Here is a 26,710-nt window from a genome sequence, read left to right as displayed (position 1 = left end):
CACAGCGCCACAGCCAAATGCAGACTGCCATTTTCTGCCTATGCAATTTCACTCATCTCAATTTCCTTCCATCGGAAGTATTTCACTAAATTATATCATACCCAAAATCACAGCTGACTATTGTGGCCCCTTCTTCATGAAGCCCATTGCATGTTCCAGTTCCTTCAGACTCTTGTGAGTTCTTTATGCTTTTATCATGTACTTAGCCCATTCTTCTTAGCAACCGAGGTAGCTGTTTTCAGACCCTACAGTATCACAGGTTTTTTGAGACAGACTCTCTCATAATCATTTGTATAAGTCGACTAGCCCCCAGAACAGTACTTTTTAACATTGTAGAAGCTTAGTAAGTGTTCAAAGAGTGGTTAAGAGGTCAGCTGCTAACCAAAAAGTCAGTGGTTCAAACCACCATCCACTTCATGGGAGGGATATGTAGCAGCCAGTGTCCATAAAGATTACAACCATGGCACAGTCATGAAAACCTCTCAACCCTAACCAAACACTCCGGGAATGAGATGCCAGGCTTAAAGGTTAGGGACCAAAGTCTTAGGGAGCATGTAAGTCAGTGGGCATAACATAGACCATAGAGACAACAAGGTCAATAGTTCAAATCTACCAGTCACTCCGCAGGAGAAAGATGAGGCTCTCTGCTTTTGTAAAGATTTACCTCCTTGGAAACCCTACACAAGGTTGCTATGAGTTGAAACTGACTCAGTGGTCCACAGCCACCACCACCACTGACCTGAGACCAGAAGGTCCCTGGATACCTCCAACAACCACATTGATCCAGATAACAATGGAAGATACTGGATAGAGTGGAAGAAAAAGAACAAAATTCAGATTAAGAAAAAAGACCAGATTCCATGTGGAAGAGAGACTGGTGGAATCCTCAAGACTGTTGCTCTTAAACACCTTATGACTGAAACCTGAACCCCATCTCAGAGATCACCTTTAAACCAGGTAGAAGACAATCTTTTAAAGTAAAGGTGAACATACACCTTAGAACAGTCAACTATATGAGACCAACAGGGCTGCATTTGCCCAAAATCAAAGTTAAGAAGGCAGGAAGGGGCAGGGAAATGGGGAACCCAAGGTGACTCATTGTGAGGATGCAGCCAAATTATCTGTGTAAATTCCTGAATGGAAAATGAATTTTTTTTTGTAAATTTTTACCTAAATCACAATAAAACATTTTTTAAAAATAGAGATTGCAGTTTGGAAACCCTAGGGGCAGATCTGTTTTATCCTATAGGGTCTTATGATTCAGAATAGACTAATTACAACTGGTTTAATTTAATAAGTGTTTCTTAAATGAATTATCATAAAGAAAACCAGCACTTTAGGCCATCCACCTGCCTTTCCCAGCTTATGTTTGTTGTTGTTAGGTGCCATCAAGTCGGGACTGATCCATAGCAAACCTATGCATAACAGAATGAAACATTGCCCGGTCCTGAGCCACCCTCACAGTTGTTGCCACGCTTGAGCCCATTGATGCTGACACTTTTCCAACCCATCTCGCTGGGAATCTTTCTCTTTTTCTCTGACCCTCCACCTTACCAAACATGATATCCCTCTCCAGTGACTGGTCCCTCCTGACAATATGTCTGAAGATTGAGAGACGAAGTTTGGCCATCCTGGCTTCCAAGGAGCACTCTGGCTGCACTTCTTCCAACACAGATCTGTTTATTCTTTTGGCATTCCATGGTATTTTCAATATTCTCCTCCAACACCATAACTCAAATGCATCAATTCATCTATGGTCTTCCTTATTCACTGTCCAACTTTTGCATGCATAAAGATTATTGAAAATACTATGGCTTGGGTCAGGCTCACCTTAGTCCTCAAGCTGACATCTTTGCTCTTCAACATTTAAAAAAGTTCTTGTGCAGCAGATTTACCTAATGCAATACATCATTTGATTTCTTAACTGCTGCTTCCATGAGTGTTGATGGTTGATCCAAGAAGAATGAAGTCTTCTACAACTTCAGTCTTTTCTCCATTGAAAAGAATGTTGTTTATTAGTCCCGGGCTGAGGATTTTTGTTTTCTTTACATTGAGATGCAATTCATACTGAAGGCCGTGGTCTTTGATCGTCATCAATAAGTATTTTAAGTCCTCTTCACTTTCAGCAAGCAAGGTTTTATCATCTGCATATCTCAGGTTGTTAATAAGTCTTCCTCCAATCCTGATGCCACGTTTTCCTTCATAGAATCCAGCTTCTCGTATTATTTGCTCAGCATACAAAGAGATTACCTAACATAAATGGCTCATGCAATTGTGGGGGCTGGCCAAAGCCAAATCCCTGGGCTAAGTAGCAGATTAAAGATTCTGCAGGTTAGGAGGTAGGCTGGAAGTCTCTGCTGGCTCACAGGTTTTTGGGGGCTGGAGATTCCAAAATCTTCAAATCAGGTGGTAAACTGAAGACTTCTGTAAGCTTATATACTAAGAACTAAAGGTCAGACGGCAAGAGAAGTATAAGACTGAGAGAACAAGTGGACCATCCATTTATAAGGAGGCTAGATCCCCAGGGAAACCCCCTTTTAAACAGATTGGCTGATCACATCAAGTCACATCATGGAGATAATGATATTATATTATATCATGGAAATGCAATGAGTCTAATATATGCCAAACCACCGAGAATCAGCTGAGCCAAAGTGACCCATAACATTAATTATCACAAAGTGTTCAGAGATTTATTTTTATATTTTTGCACTTTTGTTTTCTGATGTTGTTGTTGTTGTTAAGTGCCATTGAGGCAGTTCTGATTCATAGTGACCCTGTATAGGATTTCCAAGGATCAACTCGTGGGTTTGAACTCTGATCTTGTGGTCCAGTACCTATCCTAGAGCTTTCCACACCAGGACTCCATAACAAACAGAACTGAGCTTGCTTTGACCATTCCATGGCAGAGCTTCCTCACTAGTGGTCTAAGACTGGTTTGCAGGCTACATTTATACCCAAAGACTCTACCCTGCATATTGAGGATGTCAGAACAGTAAAAGAAAATGATGGGTTAGAAAAGACAAAGGTAGAGATAAATACATTTTAGAATTGATGTGTACACCTGTATACTGCAAACTATTTTAACAGCAATAAATAATAATAAACATGTGTACTTAACAGTAGGGAATGTAGTAGCTCCATACAATAAACACAAGACTATGAAACAAGGTCTGTGGTTCGAGCCCACCAGCCACTCCATAGGAGAAAGCTGAGACTGTCTGCTCCCACAAAGGTTTAAAGCCTAAGAAACACTGTACAAGGTCGCTGTGAATAGGAACCAACTTCACTGCACTTAACAACAACCACAACAACATATTAACAATGCATCTGTGTTATGTGTCCAACCCAAAGTTCCATGAAACAATATTTGTCATTACCACCTGTGTTATATTATCATAGTTCCAATCTGTCATAGTTCAAAAATTGCTACTTGCTTCTAAATCGATTTCATAGGTCAGTATTGGGTTGCAAACTGTTTTTTAAAAAAAACGATTGTAGTTTATATTATACACTAGGAATAAATTGTCTGGTCTTGTATTTGCACAAATCCTTTACTGTTTTCCTCTTGCCTACAGAGAAATTCAAACCCCTTTGAGCCATAATATATCAGATCTTTGTCTTTAAAGTGACCAATTTCTCCCTGTTTGCCAAGGACTTTCCAGTTTTTAGCACTGAAATTCCTGTGCCTTGGGAACCAGTTCTGGGCAAGCTGGGATGATTACTTACCCAACCTTGGGGTCTGATTCTAACTTCATTGTCGTGCTCATGTTCCCCCATCTTCTTTTGCTCTTAGTGCTCCATCTGTATAAAATTCCTTTTCCCACACACTGGTCATTCTTTTTCCTCCCTCCCTGCTTTTGTCCATGCTTCCTCTTTTGCCTTCAGGTTAGGTCATCCAGTGGGATGGTTTATTAAGTTATCTACTCTGTGAAAGTCTTCTCTCGCTGCCTTCTTGTCAGCAAAGTAGTCACCACAGAGTTCTTGGAAGATCAGTAGTTCAAATGTGGGGAAACTTTAGTAACTCCGCCTTATCTCAGGTGTCTTTTCTTTTGCACCTGTAGAACAAACATTAGAAGAAGGCTTACTGATGTACAGTGACCAAGTACAGCAGAGAAAGAATACAAGAGATGTAGAGTAAACCAATATACACTGAGACAAACTGGGTGGGACAAGGAGAGAGGAGAAAGAAACATGTGTGATGTAGACCTAAATTTCAATGCTGACTGTGCCCCTTAATATTATAATTTAAAATTTTTGCCAAATGGAGCTAAAAATATCTGTTTCTGGCATCTTTAGGTAACTAAATGAAATAGTAAAATTAAAGCATTTATCCCAGTGCCCAGTAACCACGTGGAATCACTGTTCTCTTTCCTTTTCTCTCATTTCCCTAAATTCCTTCTCTAGACATTGGGAACTAGACCTTTCCTTCCTTTCCTATCATCAACCAGAATATTCTCATTATAATCTAGTGTACAGCTTCTGATAATTTAAGAATTAGACCAAACAAAGATAAGATCATGCTAATTATATGGTCATCACTATAAAAGGCTAAATAAAATAGGCAGTTATAACACTAAATTCAGCAATAAAAAGTGGAATATTTGCTTTGGTCTTTGACATTCTCTTAATTAAACCTCTCATCTAATTGCTTTCTTTCTTTATCTTCTTCTCACTATATTGTTATGTTGTTTTCATGAAGTGCCCTTGAGTCACTTCCAACCCATAGCGACCCAGTACAGGGTTTCCGAGGAGCAGCTGGTGAGCTTGAACCACCAACATGGCAGTTCAAATGGCTTTTCAATCTGGCGCATTAACCCACAGCGCCACACCAGATGCTTCAATGTAATTCTATGGAATGTTCTCTCAACCTATGCCTCTTCATTTCCCTTGCTTTCTTGAAATCCTACCATACTTATATAAACTTATCCTACCCAAAGAAAGGGAGATAGAGAAAGCACACATAAAATGAAAATAGAAATTTACCACAAATACAGAAGTAATAAGAAATATATGTATATAAGGGCATACACATCTCTAGCCAAAATAGATTTAAATTTAAATGAACAAATTCAACCCTAGAAGAGACAGAAAAAATAATATAAGCAAATGATTGTGTGAAGAATTAGACAAGGTAATTATTAGTTAGAATAGGTAAGGCTATAATTAACTGATGGACAACTCCAACACCTCTGTGGATTAACGCAGTGAAAGTATCTACCTTGCATACACACCAGCGGAGAGGCTAGGTGAGTTTATGGAGCTGGTACCACCCATGAGGTGACTCTGATCCAAGCTGCTTTGATCTTCCTGCTCATTTTCTCCACATGCTGTTGTTGTTGTTGGTAAGTGCTGTCCAGTTGGTTTGGATTCATAGCCACCCTGTGTAGGGTTTCCAGGGAGCAGCTGGTGGGATTGAATTGATGACCTTGTGGTTTGCAGTCCAGTGCTGAATTTACAGCATCATTTGCCAAGGCAGAGGAAGAGAGACTGAAAAAACTTGCAGGGACTTTTCATTGTTCACTCAAGAAAGTATATGTGACTTTCACTCTTATTTTATTGGCCAAAAGTTGTCTTAAGGAAAGTGTTCTGAGAACACTTTATTTATGATTTAGAGAAACACTAAACACTTTATTTAGTGTTTAGAGAAATACTAAATGAGATTTCAGGAGTATATAGCATTGCCTGTCCACACTTACCACAGAAGTATTCCTCAGGATGTATCAATCCCAGTTAAATGCATAGGTAATTTCCATAAAAAAATCATGTTGATGCTAATGCACAATACAAAGGGAACAGTTGCAGAATTTTTTTTTATGAAATCATCATAATTTTGGTTTCAAAATTCAGTGATAGGATTAAAAAGAAAACTCCAAGGCATCTTTAATAATGAATGTTGTTGTTAAGTACGGTTGAGTCTGTTCTAACTCATAGGGACCCTGTAATGACTTTCTAAGGAGCAGATGGTAAATTTGAACTGCTGACTTGTAGTGCAAACCACTTTGTAGTCCATTGCTTATCCTACAGCGCCATGCTAAAATTCTAAAAACAAATACCAGCAAGCAAAAAGTCGCTCTATATTTTAAGAATATTATATCATAGCAAAGGAATTCCTTCTAAGAACACATGATAATTCAATACATGTTTATTTGAAGAATAGGTTCGAAAAGAAAAAACATAATATCAATTTAAAAGATGCCCCAAAAGGAAATTAACTGAAATTTGGTATTAATCCCTGAGTATTCAAAATTCTAGTTTTAAGTAAATTAGGAACTATCAATCATAAGCCTAAATCAGTTCTAAAGTTGGTTTCATGTTTAACAGTAAAACAGTAATGGCCTTCCTGCAAAAGTCAGATATAAGATAAATGTGTCTATGTTGTTGTTGTTAAGTACCTTAGTTGTCAGTTCCGACTCATAGCAGCCCTGTTTGGGTTTGCAAGGAGCAGCTGGTCAGTTCTAACTGCTGACCTTGTGGCTCAAATGGTCCTTGTGGTCCAATGCTTTATTACACAGCACCACACCAGGACTTCAAATGTGTACGTATCACCCGTTATTTAACATTTTTTAACATTACTAGTGTGGCATTATTGGATAAGCATTGGACTGCTAACTGCAAGATCAACAGTTCAAACTCACCAGCTGCTCTCGAAAACCCTATACAGAGTCTCTGTGAGTCTGAACCTACTGACTTGACAGCATACAACAACAACAATGCAATTGAGAATAAAGCAAGGTGAGAAAGAGAAATATTAGGAAGGAGTAGGTAAAATTATTTTTTTCAGGTGACATGATTACATACCTAGGAAAGCCTGGTGAACTAACAGAAAGTTTCTTACAAACTTTTATAATACATTATAAAATTCAATAATTTTAAAATAAAAACAGCAAATTGAGAAACTTATTATAATAGATGAAAAGTCTCAGTCATAAAAAACTAAAAATCATGGAAGACATAAGTGAAAAAAATCTTTAAAAACTCTACTGAATGACATGAAAGCTTTGCTAGTGAAAACATACATACACCTTACTTTGAACACGGAGACTTAACATTCTGTAATTATTAATTGTTTATCAATTAATCTACAAATGTAATGTCATTTTAAACAGAACACTGTGAGATATTTCTCTCTCTCACGTGCATTGCCTCCTCGTTCTTTCAATAAGAAAGATGGTTCTAAAATTCAGTTTGAAGAATAATGGTAAACATAAAACCAACAAAAAAAAAACAAAAATTAAAAATTAAGCCCATTGACATCAAGGAGTTCCAACTTTTGGAACTGTGTAGGGTAGTACAACTTCCTCGTAAGACTTCCAAGACTATAGATCTTAACAGAAGCAACTGTCCCATCTTTCTCCTGTAGAGTGGCTGGTGGGTTTGAACCACTGGCATTTGGCCTAGTAGTTAAGCTCTTTATGACCGCACCAACAGTGCTCCTTAATCATGAATATTGTTGTTGTTGTTGTTATTGTGGCGTGCCATCGAGTTGGTTCCAACCCATAGTGATTCTGTGTAGGGTTTCTGAGGAGTTGTTGGTGGGTTTGAACAGCCAACCTTGCAGTTTAAACTGACCTGTGGTCCAGCACATTATCCTGCAGTGCCACACCGGGACTCCCATCATGAGTGTAGCTGGTAAAAATAAAAAATAAAAAAAAGTATGTTGAAGAAGAATTATTTCCTAACTTGATACCAAAATACAATGTAAATTTGTAGTGATTAAAGCAGATAGATTAATAAAACAGAAATAATCTAAACTTGTATCAGTTATATATGGCAATTAAGCATAGACTAAAGGTAACATTTTCAGTGAGGAAAATACAATTCAGCAAGTAATACTGGAGCAATTAAAGCATAATTTATAAAGCTAGAACCCTACCTAACCAGACACACAAAGAATTGAATTAATATTTTTAAGTCATTAAAGAAGAAAAAAAAATATCCAATTTGGTTTCTTTGGATCATAGATGCTTATGTGATCCAATGAAAACCATGGTCCTTGGCCCAGAGAAATACATGTATATGTGCATCCATGCAATTATCATAGTTTCAGAGGGTTTATGGAAACTTTGAGACCGGATTTCATGGGCTCCCTAAATAAATTCAGTTTGTATAGGTGACTATATTGCCATATTCATGATCATTATTATTACTATTTTGGTGGTGGAGGAGAAATGGATAACCTTCTTTAAAAATCAATCCTTGAAAACCCTATGGCGCACAGTTCTACTCTGACACGTATCCAGTTGCCATGAGTTGGAATGTACTTGACAGCAACTGGTAATCAATAGTCAAATTAGGAGGATTGGTGCAAACTAACTGTAGTGGCCTTCAGTAGAGCTTGACTACTACGTGCCCAGTATGATACAGAGGAGTCACTGTGTGTGTTCCAAAGAAAACTTAAGTTATGATCTGTGGAGACTACACCCCTTTCCACAAGCTCCTTGAGAGTGACCATTTAGAAGCAGAAGAGCCTTCTATTTGCTCTGAAGTACTCTGGAACCTCCAGGAGCACAGAGATATCATTTCTATTATATAAAGCTTATAGTGCATATTGCGTCTTGGCACTGTGGGTTAATGCACTGGGCTGCAAGGTTGCTTTGAACTGAAAAGTTGGCTGTTTGACCTCAGTAGGCTCTCCTTGGAAACCCAATACAGGATTAGTATCAGTCAGAAATGACTTAACCACACTTAACAAAACGGTGCAAATTGCATGAAATTCAGATTGTGTTGTTGGAATAGTGGTAGCCCAGCCCTTTTTAATTCAGATTTCTAACCTGTTTCCTGGTGTGGGCACGGTATGAATCTTTTCCATACATTTTGTTGTTGTTGTTGTTGTTATGTGCCGTGGAGTTGATTCCGACTCATAGTGACCCTGAGCAGGGTTTCTGAGGCTGTAAATCTTTACGGGAGCAGAAAACTTCATCCTTCTCCCACGGAACAGCTGGTAGTTTGGAACTGCTGACCCTGAGGTTAGCAGCCCTAATCGTAACCATTATGCTACCAGAGCTCCTTTTTGACTAGAGGCTAAATGTTTCTTAAAAGATCTTTTTGCAGGTCCTTACTTCCTTCTCACTCTAGTTTTCCAGGCAACTTTCTCACTAGGCTCCCATTCTCCTTTTTTGTGATTCTGTTTTCTAATTCCTTTTCTGCCCTAATTTTTAGGGAATCAGCAGTTCCAAAATACTGCCCTCTAGATGTCAAGCTTTGTTCCATCTTTGGCTTTATACTCTGTCAAGGATCCTACTTGAAATTTTCATTTCTTAAGGACTCTTGAATATCATCTGAGTGTTTCTTGAGGGAAGAGACTCTAAGATGAATGATTGGTTCTAAAAGAATCATGTTGAATCTCTAAGCACTTGGAAAGCACTTGTGGTATATCTGTTATAGCAGCACTAGAAAACTAAGACAGCACTGTGGGAGTCAGAAATCAGACAAAATTTTCCAGAACTTTTGGCGAAGATGACAGTGGTGTTTGAGTCCTTAAGTTTTAAGAGCTCTCATCTCTGCTCTTATAACTAGATGAGAGGGCAGATGCCCCATAGATTGATTTTTATCTCCAGCTTAATGTCCCTCTGTGCTAAGCGCTTGAAAGTATCTCTTGTTTAATGTACTGCAATGGCCTATGCTCAAATTACAACCAAAGCAGTTCAAGTTTGGTAATTCAGAGTTACGAAACAATGGTAACCTATCCAATATGAATCAAATTGAGAAGAGCCAAGAAAAATAAATGTAGATATTGAACTATGTGTGTATTTGATATGGTTTTTTTTTCTAAAACAAAAATTCTTTACCAATACAAACAGATTGTTCATATTGTAAGTATAAATCTTGCATTGTTCGGGATTCATTAATATCCCTGGTCTTCACTTATCAACATGGCTATAAGATTTGGTGTTTCCAGTTTTGGCCTTTCTACTTAATAGCTTGAGTTTGGACCATGGTACTTCAGGCTCCCTACTTATGGGTAAAGTACCGGTGTTGATCATAAAATCTTTGGACTTCACATTCTGAAATTAGCATGCTTAATTGTAATTGTTAAGATAATCTACATTGAAATTAAAAGAACAAAAATATTTTTTTCATACAATTGGATAAACATGTATCTTATAAAATAATTTATTCTTAATTCCGTTTATAGCCAAGGTGTGGCTCTGTGGATTAATGTGCTGGACCACCAAGGTCGGTGGTTCAAGATCACTAGCTTCTCCTTGGAAGCCTCGGAGTCAAATGTGAGTCAGAACTGACTCCACAACACTTAAAAACAGCAACAGCAAGACCCATTTATTGTGTGTGTGAGAGAGATAGGGAAAGAAGAAGCATGAAAGATAAAAGAAAACCTTTTGACTCCTCTTCCTTAATGTTACCTAGTTTAGGCAAATGAGAAATCTCACACATATCCTATATTCCAGGATCTATTCTGCAAGGCCTCATTTTTTCCCCCAACTCTATTTTCCTTATGCTAGAGGTCTTGGGGCAGACAATTTCAACTTTCTTCTATGAACCTTAAGGGTAGTAGCCCAATCCTTATCCCCCAGCACCACTAGGCCTCCTGATAACTTGAGGTTTAGCTCTTTTTGATATTTCTAAATCATTCCAGTTTGTGCAATTCTTGTACCTAACCTGATTTTTCTGTGCTCAGTCATTTTATTACTGTCTTTTACTTCTTCTTTTCTTCAAAAGAAAGAGCTCTGAATCCTTCTGTTTGGGTTATTTATATAAAACACTTAGTAAAATTATGTTAACTAAATGTCTCTATAGACTTTCAAATTCACTCCATCATGCTGGGAAGTAGGTTAAGTCAAAATGTGGTTCTTGGAGCCCTGGGACTATCAAGATACTTTCAGAAGGGGAAAGATCAAAACTATTTTCATAATAACACTAGAACATTATTTGATTTTTTTTTCACTGTGTTGATGTTTAAAATAATGGTGTAAAACAAAGATGAGTGAAACAATTCATACCTTAGAATATATCAAGGCAGTGGCACAAAACTGTACTCATTATCATTGATTCTTAGCTGCCACACGCTTGCAGTTTAAAAAGATAAAATACTAGTTTCACTAAGAATTCCCTCCTTTTAAAAAAATCTTTTTGTTTGTATAGTTTTTAAAGCTTTTATTGTGCATTGAGTGATAGTTTACATATGGAAACATTACAAAATATCATGCTATCATATTTTGTATCATTGCAATGATTACAATCCCTTCTATGCATCACCATTCAACAGTATTTGCTTCTATTCCCTCTGTTTTGTTTTTTGTTTTTGATGTACACAAAAACACTCAAGAATGTATCATCACTGAAACAACAAAAGGGCACATTCTGCAAGCCTGCCTCCTGGCTGCTAGTACTCAGTCTTTCTCTTTCCATTAATCTCAAGTCCTCAGCTGCTCTATCTCACAATGTCATCATCTTTGCCTCCATCTCTGGTGTCGCTATTTCTCTGGATAGAATCCCACATTCTGCTCATACTCTTCTCCCTTAATGGTCCTAGGGTCCTCTGTTCCTGGAATGTAAGACTAACTACTCCCACCTTTGTTTCACAAAACTTCCTTTACAGTTGTGACAGCCACCCAAATAATCATGATAACAGTTACTACTGAATCATAAGAATCTTATCCCCATCTCCTTTCACCAGACCTGTCTAGACAAGATGAAAACTATTCTGTGGAGATTTTACCTTCCCCCACACTCTGATACGAAACTCCCTCTTGGAAACTTGTAAGGTAGCCAAGGTCTACATAAAATGCACCAGGAATTGATGGAATAAAAATTGAAATCTTTCAGGAAAGTGAGGCGGCAGAGTCATCTCTGCCAAGAAATTTGGAAGACAACTGTCTGGCCGACTGATTGGAAGAGATCAATGTTTATGCCCATTCCAAAGGGAGGTGACCCAACAGAATGTGGAAATCTTCGGACAATCTCTTTGATATCTCAAGCGAGTAAAGTTTTGCTAAAGGTAATACAGAAACGGCTACAATCATACATTGACAGAGAACTTCCAGAGGTTCAAGCTGGATTCAGAAGAGGCCATGGAACGAGAGATATCATTGCTGATGTCCGATGGATCTTGGCTGAAAGCAGAGAATATCAGAAGGATGTTTACCTGTGCTTTATTGACTACGCAAAGGCTTTCGATTGTGTGGATCATGACAAGCTATGGACAACATTGAGAAGTATGAGTATTCCAGAACACTTAATTGTACTTCTAAGAAATCTGTACCTAGACCAAGAAGCAGTTGTTCGAACAGAACATGGGAACACTGAATGTTTTAAAATTGGGAAAGGTGTGAGACAGGGTTGTATTCTTTCACCATACTTATTCAACCTGTATGCTGAGCAAATAATACGAGAAGCTGGGTTCTACGAAGAAAAATGTGGCATCAGGATTGGAGGAAGACTCATTAACAACCTGTGATATGCAGATGATACAACCTTGATCGCTGAAAGTGAAGAAGACTTGAAACATTTACTTATGAAGATCAAAGAGCACAGTGTTCGATATGGATTACATCTCAATGTCAAGAAAACAAAATTCCTCACCACTGGACCAATAAACAACATTCTTATCAATGGAGAAAAGATTGAAGTTGTCAAGGACTTCATTCTTCTTGGATCAACTATCAACACTTGCGGAAGCAGCAGTCAAGAGATCAGATGACGTATTGCACTGGGCAAATCTGCTGCACAGGAGCTTTTTAAAGTATTGAAGAACAGAGATGTCAGCTTGAGGACTAAGGTGCGCCTGACCCAGGCCATTGTGTTTTCAATAGCCTCATATGGATGCGAAAGCTGGACAGTGAATAAGGAAGATCATAGAAGAATTGATGCCTTTGAGTTGTGGTGTTGGAGGAGAATACTGAAAGTGCCATGGACTGCCAAAAGAACCAATAGATCTGTTTTGTAAGAAGTGCAGCCAGAGTGCTCCTTGGAGGCCAGGATGGCTAAGCTTCGTCTCTCCTACTTTGGACATATTGTCCGGAGGAAACAATCGTTGGAGAAGGATGTCATGCTGGGTAAGGTGGAGGGTCAGAGAAAAAGAGGAAGACCTCTAACGAGATGGATTGGCCAGGTGGCATCATTGATGAACTCAAGTGTGGCAGCGGTAGTGAGGTTGGCCCAGGATCGGACATTGTTTCTTTGTGCTGTGCATGGGGTCGCTATGAGTCGGTTCCGACTCTATGGCACCTGACAACAACAGCAAGGTCTAAGTTGCCCGTCCCTATCAACCCTGTGTACAGAGGGGATATGTTCAGTCTTTGATGTGAATACTCTTTCTCTTTCAGTTGGTATTTTAAACTACTAAATCCATAAGTATAGGCCAAATTCATCAAATTGTAACAATTTACACTTTCTTCCTTTATCAAATTTCTTTATCTTCCCCTATTCGAATTCTAATCATCAAGCCATTGAAGCTAGGTTAAATGGATACTATCTGCAAGTTTGGGCATTCTTCTGCATCACCCCTCACTTCATGTCAGCCGGTTGCTTCACTCTTGACTCTAGCCCTCTGTGGCTGTGTCCTTGCCCAAGGGCTTAGGAGTCCTCAGGTTTCACCACACTTTGGACCAACCAGCCCTTCCTCTTCACTCTCTCATCTCCAGGTCTACGGGAGTCTATGAAATGTGGTTGAACTCAGCTCATACCTTCAAAGAATGTATTTGCCAATTACCAATATTTTTCAAATGATCAGTGTATGATATTATAAAATCATAAATGGGTAAAAGGTTCATTCAAAGTTAAAGGTAAACCAATGGATCTTAATCTAACAGTATAAAAGTTTATTGGTATTTCATTTTCCACATTGAAGTGAACATTAAGAAATTTTTATTTGTTGAATTTTTGTGTATTATCAAAAACGGATATCCACAATTATCTTAAAGACTTTAAAATTATTCCTTTTTCTTCAGACTCTGCATTTGTGTGAGGCTGAATTTTTTTCACATACTTCAACAAAAACAGCATTTCATAGTAGATTGAACACAGAAGTAGATATGAGAATCCAGTTATTTTTTAAGCTTGTTATTAAAGAGATATGAAAAAATGGAAAGAGTTACACACTTATTACTATTTTTGTCTTGGAAAATATAGGGTTTTTTTCATTAAAATGCTATAATAATAATTTTATTATTATTAATAAATATCTCATTAATTTTTCAGCTCTACCCATTCATATGATTAATATTAATAGATAAAACCCACATAAAGGAAAATCCTTTGAAGTTCTTGATAATTTTTAAGAGTATAAAGAGGTCCTTTTACCAGTGTAATTAGACCAGGCCTGGCCACACTCCTATTATAAGATGGATTTTTTTTAATCATTATTATTTTTGTTTTCATAGTATACTGATAACTGTAAAAATTTGGCAACTGACCCTTGCATATCATTCTAAGTCAATTCCTTTCTGAGACTTCTATTATCCTCTTTTTATTGTCTGTGAGACATACTATGCAAATGGAGTAAAGATTGAAGTTCATATATGTTTCTTTCATTCTTTGGTCTCCCACCCAGGTTGAAAGAGGCAGCTGTATTTATGCAAACCCAGGCAGATAAAATGAGACTGTGAAAGATGAAATTTCTTAAATGTACCTAGTAGCAGATGAAAAGTTCAATAGCTGATAATGAAGATCTGACAAGAGCTATTGCTTTCAGGAAGGAAAAGAAAACTTTTTGGTATTTTAAAAATGATAACTGGCAACAGCTGGGCAATGACTTAAACCCCCTAGGATTCTTACTTCAAGCTTAAAAATACGTGTGCATATGCCAGCATTAGAAATGGAATCCCAACCTGCTGCCAACTTAGACAACCGAAAGGAAACAGAGATCTTTATTGCTCAAAGGCTAAGCCTTGGGAATTTCTGTTACTCAGCAGCTGAGTAAACAGACTTGAACCCTTTGCTTCTCCTCTGTTAAGACACTTGGATTAAAACAGGACCAAATCATACCATGATGATATGTGCAGACATGAAGATGGAAGATGGTAGGTCACATTGCTGAGTTCAAGAAAAGCTGAGACTGTTCCCTTCTGTATGGATGTGTGTGGGCATAAAAGGAAGAAGGAGATGCAAGGGAGAATGGGAACACAAGGGGTGGTATTAAATGAAGTCTCTGGGCAAAGTGGATAAGAAAGGGAGAACAAGTTAAGAAGTAATTCCCTTGGGCAGTGCAAATGATTATTAACATGCCTGGCTTCTATCAAAAGGCTGGAGGTTCAAGTCCACCCAGAGGCATCTGGGAAGAAAGGTCTGGTGATCTACATCCAAAACGGAGCAGTCATTGAGAACCTTATGCACAGTTCTACTCTGACACACGCAGTGATGCCATGAATTGGAATTGACTGTGTAGTAACCGGTTTATATTCAGCATAAAATTTGAGACCAAGTTTGTTACTATTTTGCATTATTGCTATTAAGTCCCATGACTTTTTTTTTTCTTTGTCATAACTCTTTTCCCATGTACCTCTCAATTTCCAACCCATTTTGTTTTTGGCTTTTTGTATTTTGATTTTGTTATTAATTCAGTAATATGCTATATTTTAAATGTGTTTCTCACTATAATATTTTTTAAATGATTTCAGTGACCCTTTAGTGATGACTTGGTGGTTATTGAAATAGGATGGAATTAGTAATGGGGGAAAGAGTGAGCTGAGAATAATGATAATAGACGAGAAGAAAAAGGAAGAAGAGGAAGAAAGAAAACTTTTCTTGGGTGTTTCATATTCACTAGCATAATTCTGAGTTCTACTTAGTATTAACTCATTTACTTGGATCGCTGAGGTCAGAGATAAGCTGAAGCAAAAGTTATCAGATGTGAGATATTTGGTGTGGATTATATTGACAGTAATAAGCAGGGAGAATGGGTAGGTTGGGTTGCAAAAGGGAAATCAGAGGAAGGGGGTTGAAAATTGAAAAAATTTAAGGCAGCAAGGGGGTATTGGTGTATATGTTTTCATTTTGTGCCATCAAGTCAGTTCCAGCCTGCATATGAGGAGTGGTTGGTGAGTTTGAACTGCTGATCTTGTGGCTAGCAGTACTGTGCCTATCCTACAGCACCACACCAGGACTCCATTGATGTGTGTATTGTTGTTAAGTGCTGTCCAGTTGGCTCTGACTCTAAGCGACCCTGTATGTGGTTTTCGAGGAGCAACTGGTGGATTGAACTGCCGACCTTTCAGTTCAAACTGACCTTGCATTATCCTGCAGCACCACACCTTGTTGTGTATAGTCCAGAGTGATTCGTGTGGCTGATTTGAACTTTGGGATATCTGTTGTTGGGTGGGAGTCATTTGGAGGACAAGGTAAGAAGAGGTGAAATGAGATTGTGTTTGATGATACTATAACTGGAGGGTTTACAAGAGAGCATTAACTGAGATCTGGAAAGTGGGGGAAAAGAGGAAACATTAATTTGGCAAGTAAAGAGGACAGGGTCGGGGGACATGACACCAGCAGAGAGGATGTTCAGAATACGGGACTCTGTTAGAGAAGAGTGGAGCAGCCAGCAGAAACGTTAATTAACTCTCACCAGAATGGACTGAGCTGGGGTGAGAATGAGCTTTGAATATTCCTAAATCAAGGTGGAGTTAAGCCAGGAGTCTGCAAGTGAGAACAGCTCGATCAGACAGGGAGGAGCCTTACACTTAGAGGTGGGTTTCCTTTATCTACTTGACCCCTTGTCATTTTTAAATGAAAGAGACCAACTTTCTATGTATGTGAGCAGTAATTAACAGATTAGTTAGTTCTTAGAACTTAGTTCTCTGACTCTTACTTGCTTAGGTTGAAAGCATCAGAATTGCCTTTGACCTATGTTCGCTATTGAAGATGATGTTGATGATTATGTGCCTTGGAGTTGGTTCGACTCATAGAAACTCTGCATAGGGTTTCTGAGGCTATAAATCTTTACTGGAGCAGAAAGCCTCATCTTTCTCCTGCGGAATGAATGGTAGTTCTGAACTGCTGACCTTGAGCCTAGTAGCTTGACTCATAACGACTACTCTACCAGTGCTCTTAGCCACAGGAATATCTCCAACTCAAAACCACCATGCTTTGCTCTTCAGGTTGTCTTATTTGATGTGTAAGAAGATTACGCTGGCAAGCACTTCAATGCTGACACTGCACTTAACGCCACTATGTAAGACATTTCACTATGTCCTGTTGTGACACTGCAGGTTAATGCACTGGACTGCAAGGTTGGTTTGAACCATAAGGTTCAAACTCACCAGCTAGTCCTTGGAAACCCTATACAGGATCGCTATGAGTTGGAACAGACTCAATAGCACTTAACAACAAACAACAACAACAAAGGCCCTTCACTCACTATAACGTGTACTTTTGTGAGGCAATCCCTTGAGATGTTTTATTCTTCTAGGAGTTGATGCTAAGTGTCTCTTTTGGAATAGATCCAAAAATCAGTATGTAGAAAGTACTCTATGGCTGCCTTTCAACACTGTAGCTCTACTACATTAAAAAAATGAAGAGTATACCTTGAAATATCACTGCTTATTACTTTAAGTTCATTGGGTATTATTGTTGTCTATTTTTGAAATATTGGTTCTATCATCTTAAATGGCCAGCACTGTAAGGCATTTATCAGTTGTAGTTGTAAGAAAGTCTTTTGCTTTCTGTAGAAATCTACCAAGAATATACTTTACTTCCTACTTGCGGATGAAGTTCTTTGCAAAAAAACATCACAACAACTATAGGATATGTGGATTGCGTGGTTTGCTCCTTAGTAACTGAAGTCCTAGAGGATATTTTTGATGGACTAGGGTAAAGTAGGTAAAAGTTGGGGAATGTGGAAGAAAGGGGAAGTTGAGTTTTCCAAAAAGTTTCCAGTATCTGCGTTCAGCATAGAACAACAGACACTGCCCTGTTTAACAGTGATTTCTTGATTGTACATTTCATTTGAAAGCAGAAAAATCTCAAACATACTAACTATATTGGCCCATACTGGGCAAGAGTGGGTGCAACTTCTCAGATGTCTTCGAAAATTAGCTCCATATTCATTGGTGTTGAAAAGAATTGGCAACCAGTGTTTTCGTGATAAAGTTAACGTTTGCTACTTTGATGGGTTCTCTTTTGGAAATAAAATTAGAAGATTTAATCATTCAGTCTGTATAACTCCTGTCAACAGTCCGTTGGAGTGGGTTAGCATTGCCTTCTGTAGGCAGGGTGTTTTACTTCCTCTGCTTTATGTCCTCTTGTCATCTGTCTGATTCCTGTAGGACTTTGAATTTGTGACTCAAGTTTATATAGTCTTTGGTATGTAGGTGACTCCCAACTGTTTCACAGTTTCGCATCCCATGTGTAGTATGATATCTATGCATCCTTTCTGCCCAGACACCAAAAACATAGCACACTGAAAGGTTTTTTCATTTTCTTCTTGGCTTCCTCTCACCAGTTTCACTGCTATTCTTGTTGCTTTTTCCAGTTTGAATTGCTACTGAATCTTTCTCTTTGGTTTTCACCTCTAAAGGCTAAGAGTTCCTTCATCCTCCTTGGCTGTGCTATCTATCTCTGGTTCACACTCTCCACATTCTGTCCCTATGTTCACTACCACCAGTGCAGGTGTCATTGATCCAGACAGATGTTGGTACTAGCATCCCAACAGCTTGCCTTACTTCTGCTTTCTGCTCCTATCTTATAGACAGGGGCAAGAATTTGTTGTTGTTATTAAGTGACATCGAGTTGGTTTCCACCCATAATGACCCTGTAAAGGGTTTACAAATAGTGGCTGGTGAGCTTGAACTGCCGACCTTGTGGTTCAAACTGATCTTACAGTCTAGCACATTAACCCACAGCATCACATCAGGACAAGAATGTTGTTGATGTTGCTGTTAAGTGCCATCGAGTCAGATCCAACCCATAGGCTTAAGTAAATTGCTTCATTTTGTCACTTTCCCTTTTAAAAAGCTGCTGTGATTTCCCACCACCCATTCATTATACCAAATATTGTTGTTGTAAAGTGCCGTTGTCGAGTCATAGCAAACCTGTATAGGGTTTCTGAGGTGAGCTTGAACTGCTGACCTTGTGGTTCAAACCGACTTTTCATTCCAATGCATTAACCCATCCAGCCACACCAGAACTGCATAGTATATCAAATAGAACTCAATTTTCTGTTTTCCGAAGGCTTCATTCACCAGTTGACTCCACATATTCATTCTTATTGTCTGTTTATTTATGTATATATTTGAATTCATTCACATCTTTTTTATACTCATCCTGCTAGTTCCCTCCTCTACAGACCTTTATATATCTATATCTTTCTTTTCTTTGCTAGTTTTCTGACCTTATTTAATATCCAATTCAAATACAAGTTTACCCTGACCTAGTCTATCAGATCGTTGATTATTACTTTGTTCTTCATTTCCTCTGAACTTATTCATTGGAGATCTGCAGTGTGTAGTAGCTCAGAGCATGGTCATGCTTGAGTTTAGATTCTGCCACATATTGGCTGTGACCGTGTACTCTCAGGTCTTGCTACACCTTTTTAATCTTAATTGTGGAAGAGGCATTAATAATAATAGTAGTCTCATAAATTGTTGTGATTAAACATGAGAATGAGTATAATGTATTTGTTGTTGTTGTTGTTGGGTGCAATGGAGTCAGTACCAACTCATAACGACCTTATGCACAGCAAAATGAAACACTGTGTTCCTGGGCCAACCTCACTACTGTTGTCACGTTTGAGTCCATCGATGCTGCCACTTGGCCAACCCATCTCGTTGGGTGTCTTCCTATTTTTCTCTGACCTTCCACCTTACCAAACATGATATCCTTCTCCAGCGACTGGTCCCTCCTGACAATATGTCGGAAGTATGAGAGACGAAAAAGTGCCTAGCATAAATTAAATATTCAACAAATGTTTGTTAAAAGATGAAGACTTGATGTGACTGGGAATTATACAAATTGATTACTGTGATTGTTATTGTTGTTATTTCATGTTTGCCATCACACTGTGAGCAGGAATGTGGACCATCAGAATATATTACACTTCCTAGATGTGTGTATTTATCTGAAAATGTGTCTGAGAGTGACTGCATGTCCTTGATTACCTTCTAAGGGCAATGACAGGAAGTTTAAAATTTTTTCATTGTTTTACAATTGTCATGTTGCTGTGCCATCTACATTGTGTGATGTTCTGTATTCGTCATTTTGTTGTTGTTTTGTGCCGGTGAGTTGGTTCTGATTCATAGTGACCCTTTGTAGGGTTTCCAAGGCTTCAAATCTTTGCGGGAACAGAAAGCTTCATTTTCCTCCCTTGGCGTGGTGGGTGGACTCAAACCTCGGACCTTGTAGTTCATAGTTCAGTGCTTATTGTCTGCGGCTACCGCATTTCCATATTCATCATAGTTGCATGTATATAATATTTAAATTAATACTCATGAAATTTATGAATAGCTGGGTTTTGTGTGGTTTTCTCTTTTTTAGGCATTTGAGTCAAAAGAGATTTTGTATTTCTCAGGGTTTCTGTTTGGTTCACTTTCAATTTGGAGTGCAAAAGAGACAAATATCATGATTTATGATTACTGAGAGTCTTCTCCAAACTTATTTAATTTAAAAATATTTCTGGTACCACCATTCTCAGTGTAGGCATTTCCATGAACATTAAGTCTTCTTTGAATTAGTTTTCCCAAACACTTGCTATAGCATCATCTCTTATTTTATGAGTTCACAAACACTTTGGAGTTTAAATAGGGCAAGTTCCAATGTAATAAGAAATATTACATTCAGTATGCAAAGGAAAGTTTCATAAAAATAACGCTGTTCTGGAGATAAAATTAATTGTGACAACTCAGGAGGAATTTTACAGGAAAATAAGATTGATGTGTCCTGTCTTCTGCAGCTGTCTACTTCGATGCATATAATGTTAGCAAAATGAAATCTCCATGTGCCCAACCTTCATGGAGGAATGTTGGCTGGATTCATAGACATTCGAGGAGAGCATGTCTCAAAGAGCTTGTGGCAGCCTATTTTCTCTACGCAGTGCAGAGATGAATCAGTCTATTATCATCTAAATTGGAAGTCATGATAATGATTCTTTTTCTGATTCCCTTATTTATTTTGTTTGTTTGTTAAGAAACTTGTGCAGACAATGTGTTCCTTATTCTGTAAGCAGGAATGTGGGCTGTAGGAATACAGTACATTTCCTACATGTGTTTCTTTATCCGAAAATGTGCCTGAGAGTGACTACTATTTTTCTTCAGACCAGGATAAACAATTACATTCTCTTTCTTCAAATATTTATGTATATATACTAGAGGCATATTTTATAGAGAATTAGACCTCGTGTGATTTGTTTCTGTGCCTCTTTGACATATCCAACCTGTTATTGTCAAATATTTAAAAATTTCAAGCTGGATTTTCTTTTGTTTTTTTAATGGTTAGTAACTATGGTCATTTATTAAGCACCAAGAATATACTGCAGTCGTTGCTATATCAAAGCATAATTTTTGCGATAGTATGGTTTTTCTTTTGAATGATCTTTAAAATGATAATACAGAAAGATTATTTAAATGTATTTTTTCATATATTCACATTTTCTTACTTTTCCTCCAAGGAAGCCAGCATGTCTGACAAAAGTGACTTAAAAGCTGAGCTCGAGCGCAAAAAGCAGCGCTTAGCACAGATAAGAGAAGAAAAAAAGCGGAAGGAAGAGGAGAGGAAAAAGAAAGAGGTAAGTCCTGGGTGTTGGGGTACTTTGGGGGAAAAGGAAAATCACTTGATTCTAAGAGACTAACACCACCAAACAACCAACAAGTCAAGTGGATAAAGTTGTTGTGTGCCATTCCTTCTCATAGAGATCCTACTTAGGGTTTCTGAGACTGTAAATCTTTACAGGAGCATAATGCCTCACCTCTCGTCCACAATCAAATGGATAAATTGTTGTCATTGTTAAGTGCCATTGAGTCACTTCCAACTCATAATGACCCTTTATAGGGTTTTCAAGGAGCAGCTGGTTGGTTTGAGCCACTGACCTTATGATTATTAGCTGTCCAGTGAGTGGTACTTTTATGATTCCTGAATAAGATGAGTAACTACCTGCAAAATCAGAGTAATAGTACACTGCCATCTGCCATGTCCTGATCAGAACCAATGTAATGGTAGACAGCTTTTGGTACAGTAGTCCTCAAGAGCACCCAGACTTGAACAGAACTCCAAAGATGTCCTGTGATCCCTTAATTGTTAGAAACTCTTTAATCTTTCTTGTCTTAGTTTCCTATCCTTCATATGGGAATAACAATGTATTTAGTTTGTAGGATTAAATGAATTAATCTTGTAAGGCATTTAGTAGTATCTAGTCCTGGTGTGGGGGTCCTGCTATGGTATTTTGGGTTAATGTGCTGGACTGCAAGGTCGGTTTGGAACTGCAAGGTCAGCAGTTCAAGCTCACTGGCCACTCCTCAGAAGTGGTATACAGGGTCACGATGAGTTGGAATCGATAGCACTCAACAACAACAACAACACCTGATGTGGTACTATAGGATAAGCACTCGACCATAAGATTGTTTTGAACCACAAGGTCGGCAGTTCAAATTTACCACCTGCTCCTCAGAAACTCTATACAGGGTGGCTATGAGTCAGAATCGACTCCATGGCACTTAACAACAACAAGGATATAGGAGTCCTGGTGTGGCACTGTAGGATAAGCAATGGACCACAAGGTTGGTTTGAACTGCAAGGTGGGTTATTCAAACTCACCAGTGACTCCTCAGAAATGCTATACAGGGTCGCTATGAGTTGGAATCAACTCAGTGGCATTTAACAACAACAGTATATAGGTGGTGTGGCACTGTAAAATAAGCGCTGGACTGTTAACGGCAAGGTTGACAGTTCAAACCCACCAGCCATTCCTTGGGAACTCTATATAGGGTCTCTGGATCTAAATGGGATTCAATGAAACTTAACAATAGCCACAACAGGATATAGGTAGCACTTGGTGTGTTTTTTTAAAGATAAAAAAAAAATTTAAAAAAAAACCATCAGCAAGAGCATTTTTGGAGAAAAATGATACTAGTGGATTTACATTCTTTCTAAGTGTCATTTTTCCTTCAGCATAAATAAGACTCCTAGGTCTGGGGAAAGCTGCCAAAAAATGCAGTAGAGACCCTAAGGTGAAATCTAGCCCCTTTACCTGTTAAACCCAGAATCTAGGACTGGGAATAGCTTTCCTGTTTTATCATGCTTTCTTCCCTTATCTGAATCCAACAAATAATTTATGTTTAATTCTCTAGTTTGTTGTGGCATTGTAGCAATATTCTACATCTTGTTACAAAAACCAGCTGCTTGGTATATGTTTGGGTAGCTTTCTAAGAAGAAAACTGTATAGTGTAATTTGCTTGTATATATAGAAACTAGATCTGCTTCCCTATTTAAGAGGTTTTTCTTTAAGGAAAAAGAAAACATATTTTTATGTCACAGAATCTAAATAAGTGCTGTTTCAGTCTATAAGGCTGGGTGTCCAAGGTAACTGATATGTAACAATTATTATTTTCAACAAAGTAAAACATAATTGCAGATGCATTTTAGCCTTCTGGCATCTTGCATCTCTGGGTGCCATTACACTTTGATCGATGTGATAGTTTACTTGTCCTTGACAGCATGCAAAATGCATTTCCCTGGGAGATCTTTGCTGTTACATATGCAGTCTTTGGTTTCAAGAGGTGAGAAGTGACAAAGAATGGCTATTCATTTTCATGCAAAAAAAAAAAAAAAAGTATTAAGTTATTATGTTTCCTTTCCTTCAAATGTCAACACTTACTGTAGTTTTAAAGCACCTGTTATATCATTTACTAATAACCAGCTTCCTTTTAAACTGACATCCTAATATCCAAGTTGAATTTCATAGAATTACCACAAAATGTGATGTGATGTGGGAAATCAGGTTCCAAATTATGCTGTCTGCTTCATCTTTTTTCGTTTTATACATTTTAAGAGATATTACAGGCAAAAGTAAGAGTGATAGAAACAGGCCACCCCTTTTGCTTGTACACTAAGCATTTTTGCGTGATAGAAATTAACTTGTTACCCTGTGGAAAGAGCTTTGGGAGGTTGTGGGGATGGGGTGGAAAATATTAAACACCTGGGCTCTTCTTGGCCTCAACCTAGTTTTGGGATTAATATACAAAGCCTTACTTTACTCATCTCCAAACCAATGGGTGGTTTAAGCCTGTGGTTGCAGAGCCTGAGCCCACAGACTCAATTTGGATAACTACATAAGAATCACAGCACAATACAAGTCTTGGTCCCCCATCCGTGGAAAGATCCAATTAGCATCAGATTTGGGGAACCAATGGACTATATCTTCTTTAAGATCTATCCTCACTTTAAACCTTCTCCTTCTCCCCACCCCTGCACACCCTCACACATACACGAAAAGTTTGTTTGTCTGTTTGCTCTAAGAACCTTTCATACACTGTGACAACTTGGTTTGTCCTGAGACTCTAATGCCATAATTCAGAAGAGAGAAAGACACAGTGGCTAAGTGCTGAGGTGTTTCATAGTGGTGGGGAAACCTGGCTCTGCCTTTCACAGAATGGCTCCTAGTGAGTCTGGAACCTCTCTGAACCTCGTTCTTGTGCTGTAAAGAGGTGAGAATAGTTTTGCTTTCCTCACAGGGTTCTGTAAAGATTCAAGGAAATGACTTAGAACAGTGGAACTGGCCATTCAGAAACAACCATTATTCTGCTTCTGAGATCAACCTGGGGCCCCATGAAATGGCTGATTACACTTGTCAGCATCATTGCTTGTGGGGCTACTTTTCAGAAATGCTCTCTTATTAGAAGGATTTGTAATTCCGATTTGCTAGTTTCATGGGAAATGCTTCTGGGTGTCACTGACAGTTAAGTGTTCGAACAGCTATCTGAACAGCTCGCTGAAAGTATGGCTGTTGGAACCTTCTCAGAGGTGTCTTGGAAGAAATGCCTGGTGATCTGCTTCTGAAAGATCACAGCCTTGAAGTCCAGTTGAGCACAGTTTTACTCTGTACACATGGGTCGCTACAAGTCAGAATCAACTTGACTGCAACCAACAACAGCTTTATGAGAAGAGTTGCTGGGTGGTGCAAATGGTTAAGCACTCAACTGCTATCAGAATGACTGGAGGTTCAATCTACTTAGAGGTACCTTGGAAGAAAGTTCTGTGTTCTCACCATTGAAAACTCTTGGAGCACAGTTCTTTGACACACAGTAGGTCACAATAAGCTGGAACTGACTCAGTGATATTTTGGTATCTGAAAGAAATGTGCTGTCATGTGCTGCTGAGTCGATTCTGACTCATAGTGACCCTATAGGATAGGACAGACCTACCCATACAGGGTTTCCAAAACTGTAATCTTTATGAAAACAGATTGTCACGTTTGTCTACTATGGAACATCTGGTGGGTTTGAACCATTGACCACTAACTATTGCACCATTAGGGATCCTACTAAAAGAAACATAGAAGTAATCTATTCCGTTCCTTCTTTACAGAGGAGGATGCTGGGCCCCAGACCTTTAAACCTTTTCAGTACTCCCCTCTACCTCCAGTCTCAGCCAGTTGTCCAAACCAAAACCTGACACCGTTCTCTCATCACCTCCTACCTGCAACTTACACTAATCCTCAGGCTCTGAGCAGACACAACAACGCTATCTATTCTCCCCATTTCCATTCCCCTAAAATCCACATTTTAGGCAGACTCAGCTGCTGGCATGTCCTAGGAGGGTTACCGTCACTTTTGACAGTTGTGAATTGTCTCTTCCCACTGCTTTAACTGTTCTCTTGCTTCTTCCCTTGTCCTTGATCCTTCACTTCTCAACTCAGATGTCGTTTCCTCCAGGAATCCTTCTCTGATATATTCCTCCACCCAAGACTAGGTTAGTCTTGCTTTCTATCCTTGATCTTATCAAATCATTATATTTGCTTCTTCACTTGTCTTCTGTCTGAACAGAGTGAAAGCTTTTAAGGACTAGACTGTATGGGTTTTTTTTTTGTTGTTTTCTCTTTTTGTCAAATCATTGAGTCAATGTTTATCAAAATTCTGCCACATAGGAGGCCTTTAATAAAAGCTTGTAGAATGAGTGGATGAGTAAATAAATGAACACATACACTAGTTAGGGTCACTGTAAGAAACTAGCTCCATCTAGTTCCAGACGGGGCAGGGGTAGGCAGAACCTCCACTAAATGATTTCCAATCTGTCGGGACCAGGCTGGCGAAAGGAAATGGAGATAAGACTCTTGTGGTACAATAGTGAATAATCTCCATCAGGACTGACTGTGAAGGTCAGAAATGTAGAGGTAGATTTTTTTTTTGACAAAAGTAGGGGAGTAGTTGATTTTGCAAGCCAGGAGCAGAGGTCCTTGGGACCATCAAGTGAGAAGAGCGGAGAACATGACCCTACCTAGAGAGGCAGTTACTCCAGGCATGGGACTCAGGGAAGGAGAGGGGCTGTTTGCTGACAACCAAGGGGGTGGGCCTGTGGGGTGTATCTTTCAGTTATTTGAGAATACATGGAGGTAATTGTAATCATTGCAATGAAATGAAATACGTTAGGATAAATGTGAAGCTGAAGTGCAAAAGAGGTAAATTATGATGTATGCACAACCTTGGAACAACAGGGCTCTGGAATATTGGAATTGAGACATGGTTGGAATAAGGAAAAAGGGGAAAATGATGTTAAGATGCTTGGCTGTCTTTTGAATCTTGGTTTCCCTGGCATGTTGTTGTTAAGTGCC

The 26,710-nt window shown here is 38.6% G+C and overlaps 1 protein-coding gene across 4 annotated transcripts in view; it reads left to right on the top strand.

Moving 5' to 3' along the window:
* DYNC1I1 (dynein, cytoplasmic 1, intermediate chain 1) overlaps window positions 1-26,710 on the top strand; it is a 416,457-nt gene that overhangs the window by 19,612 nt on the left and 370,135 nt on the right. For all 4 annotated transcript variants that reach the window (XM_006834266.1, XM_006834268.1, XM_006834267.1 and 1 more), the window contains exon 2: window positions 21,557-21,673. In XM_006834266.1, coding sequence (XP_006834329.1) covers window positions 21,566-21,673 — 108 coding nt within the window. In that variant the 5' untranslated portion in view covers window positions 21,557-21,565. The remainder of the gene's footprint in view (window positions 1-21,556; window positions 21,674-26,710) is intronic.

The sequence above is a fragment of the Chrysochloris asiatica genome, unplaced genomic scaffold (assembly GCF_000296735.1).
Source record: "Chrysochloris asiatica unplaced genomic scaffold, ChrAsi1.0 scaffold00010, whole genome shotgun sequence".
Lineage (NCBI taxonomy): Eukaryota > Metazoa > Chordata > Mammalia > Afrosoricida > Chrysochloridae > Chrysochloris > Chrysochloris asiatica.
This window is presented reverse-complemented; position numbering and strand designations above follow the sequence as displayed.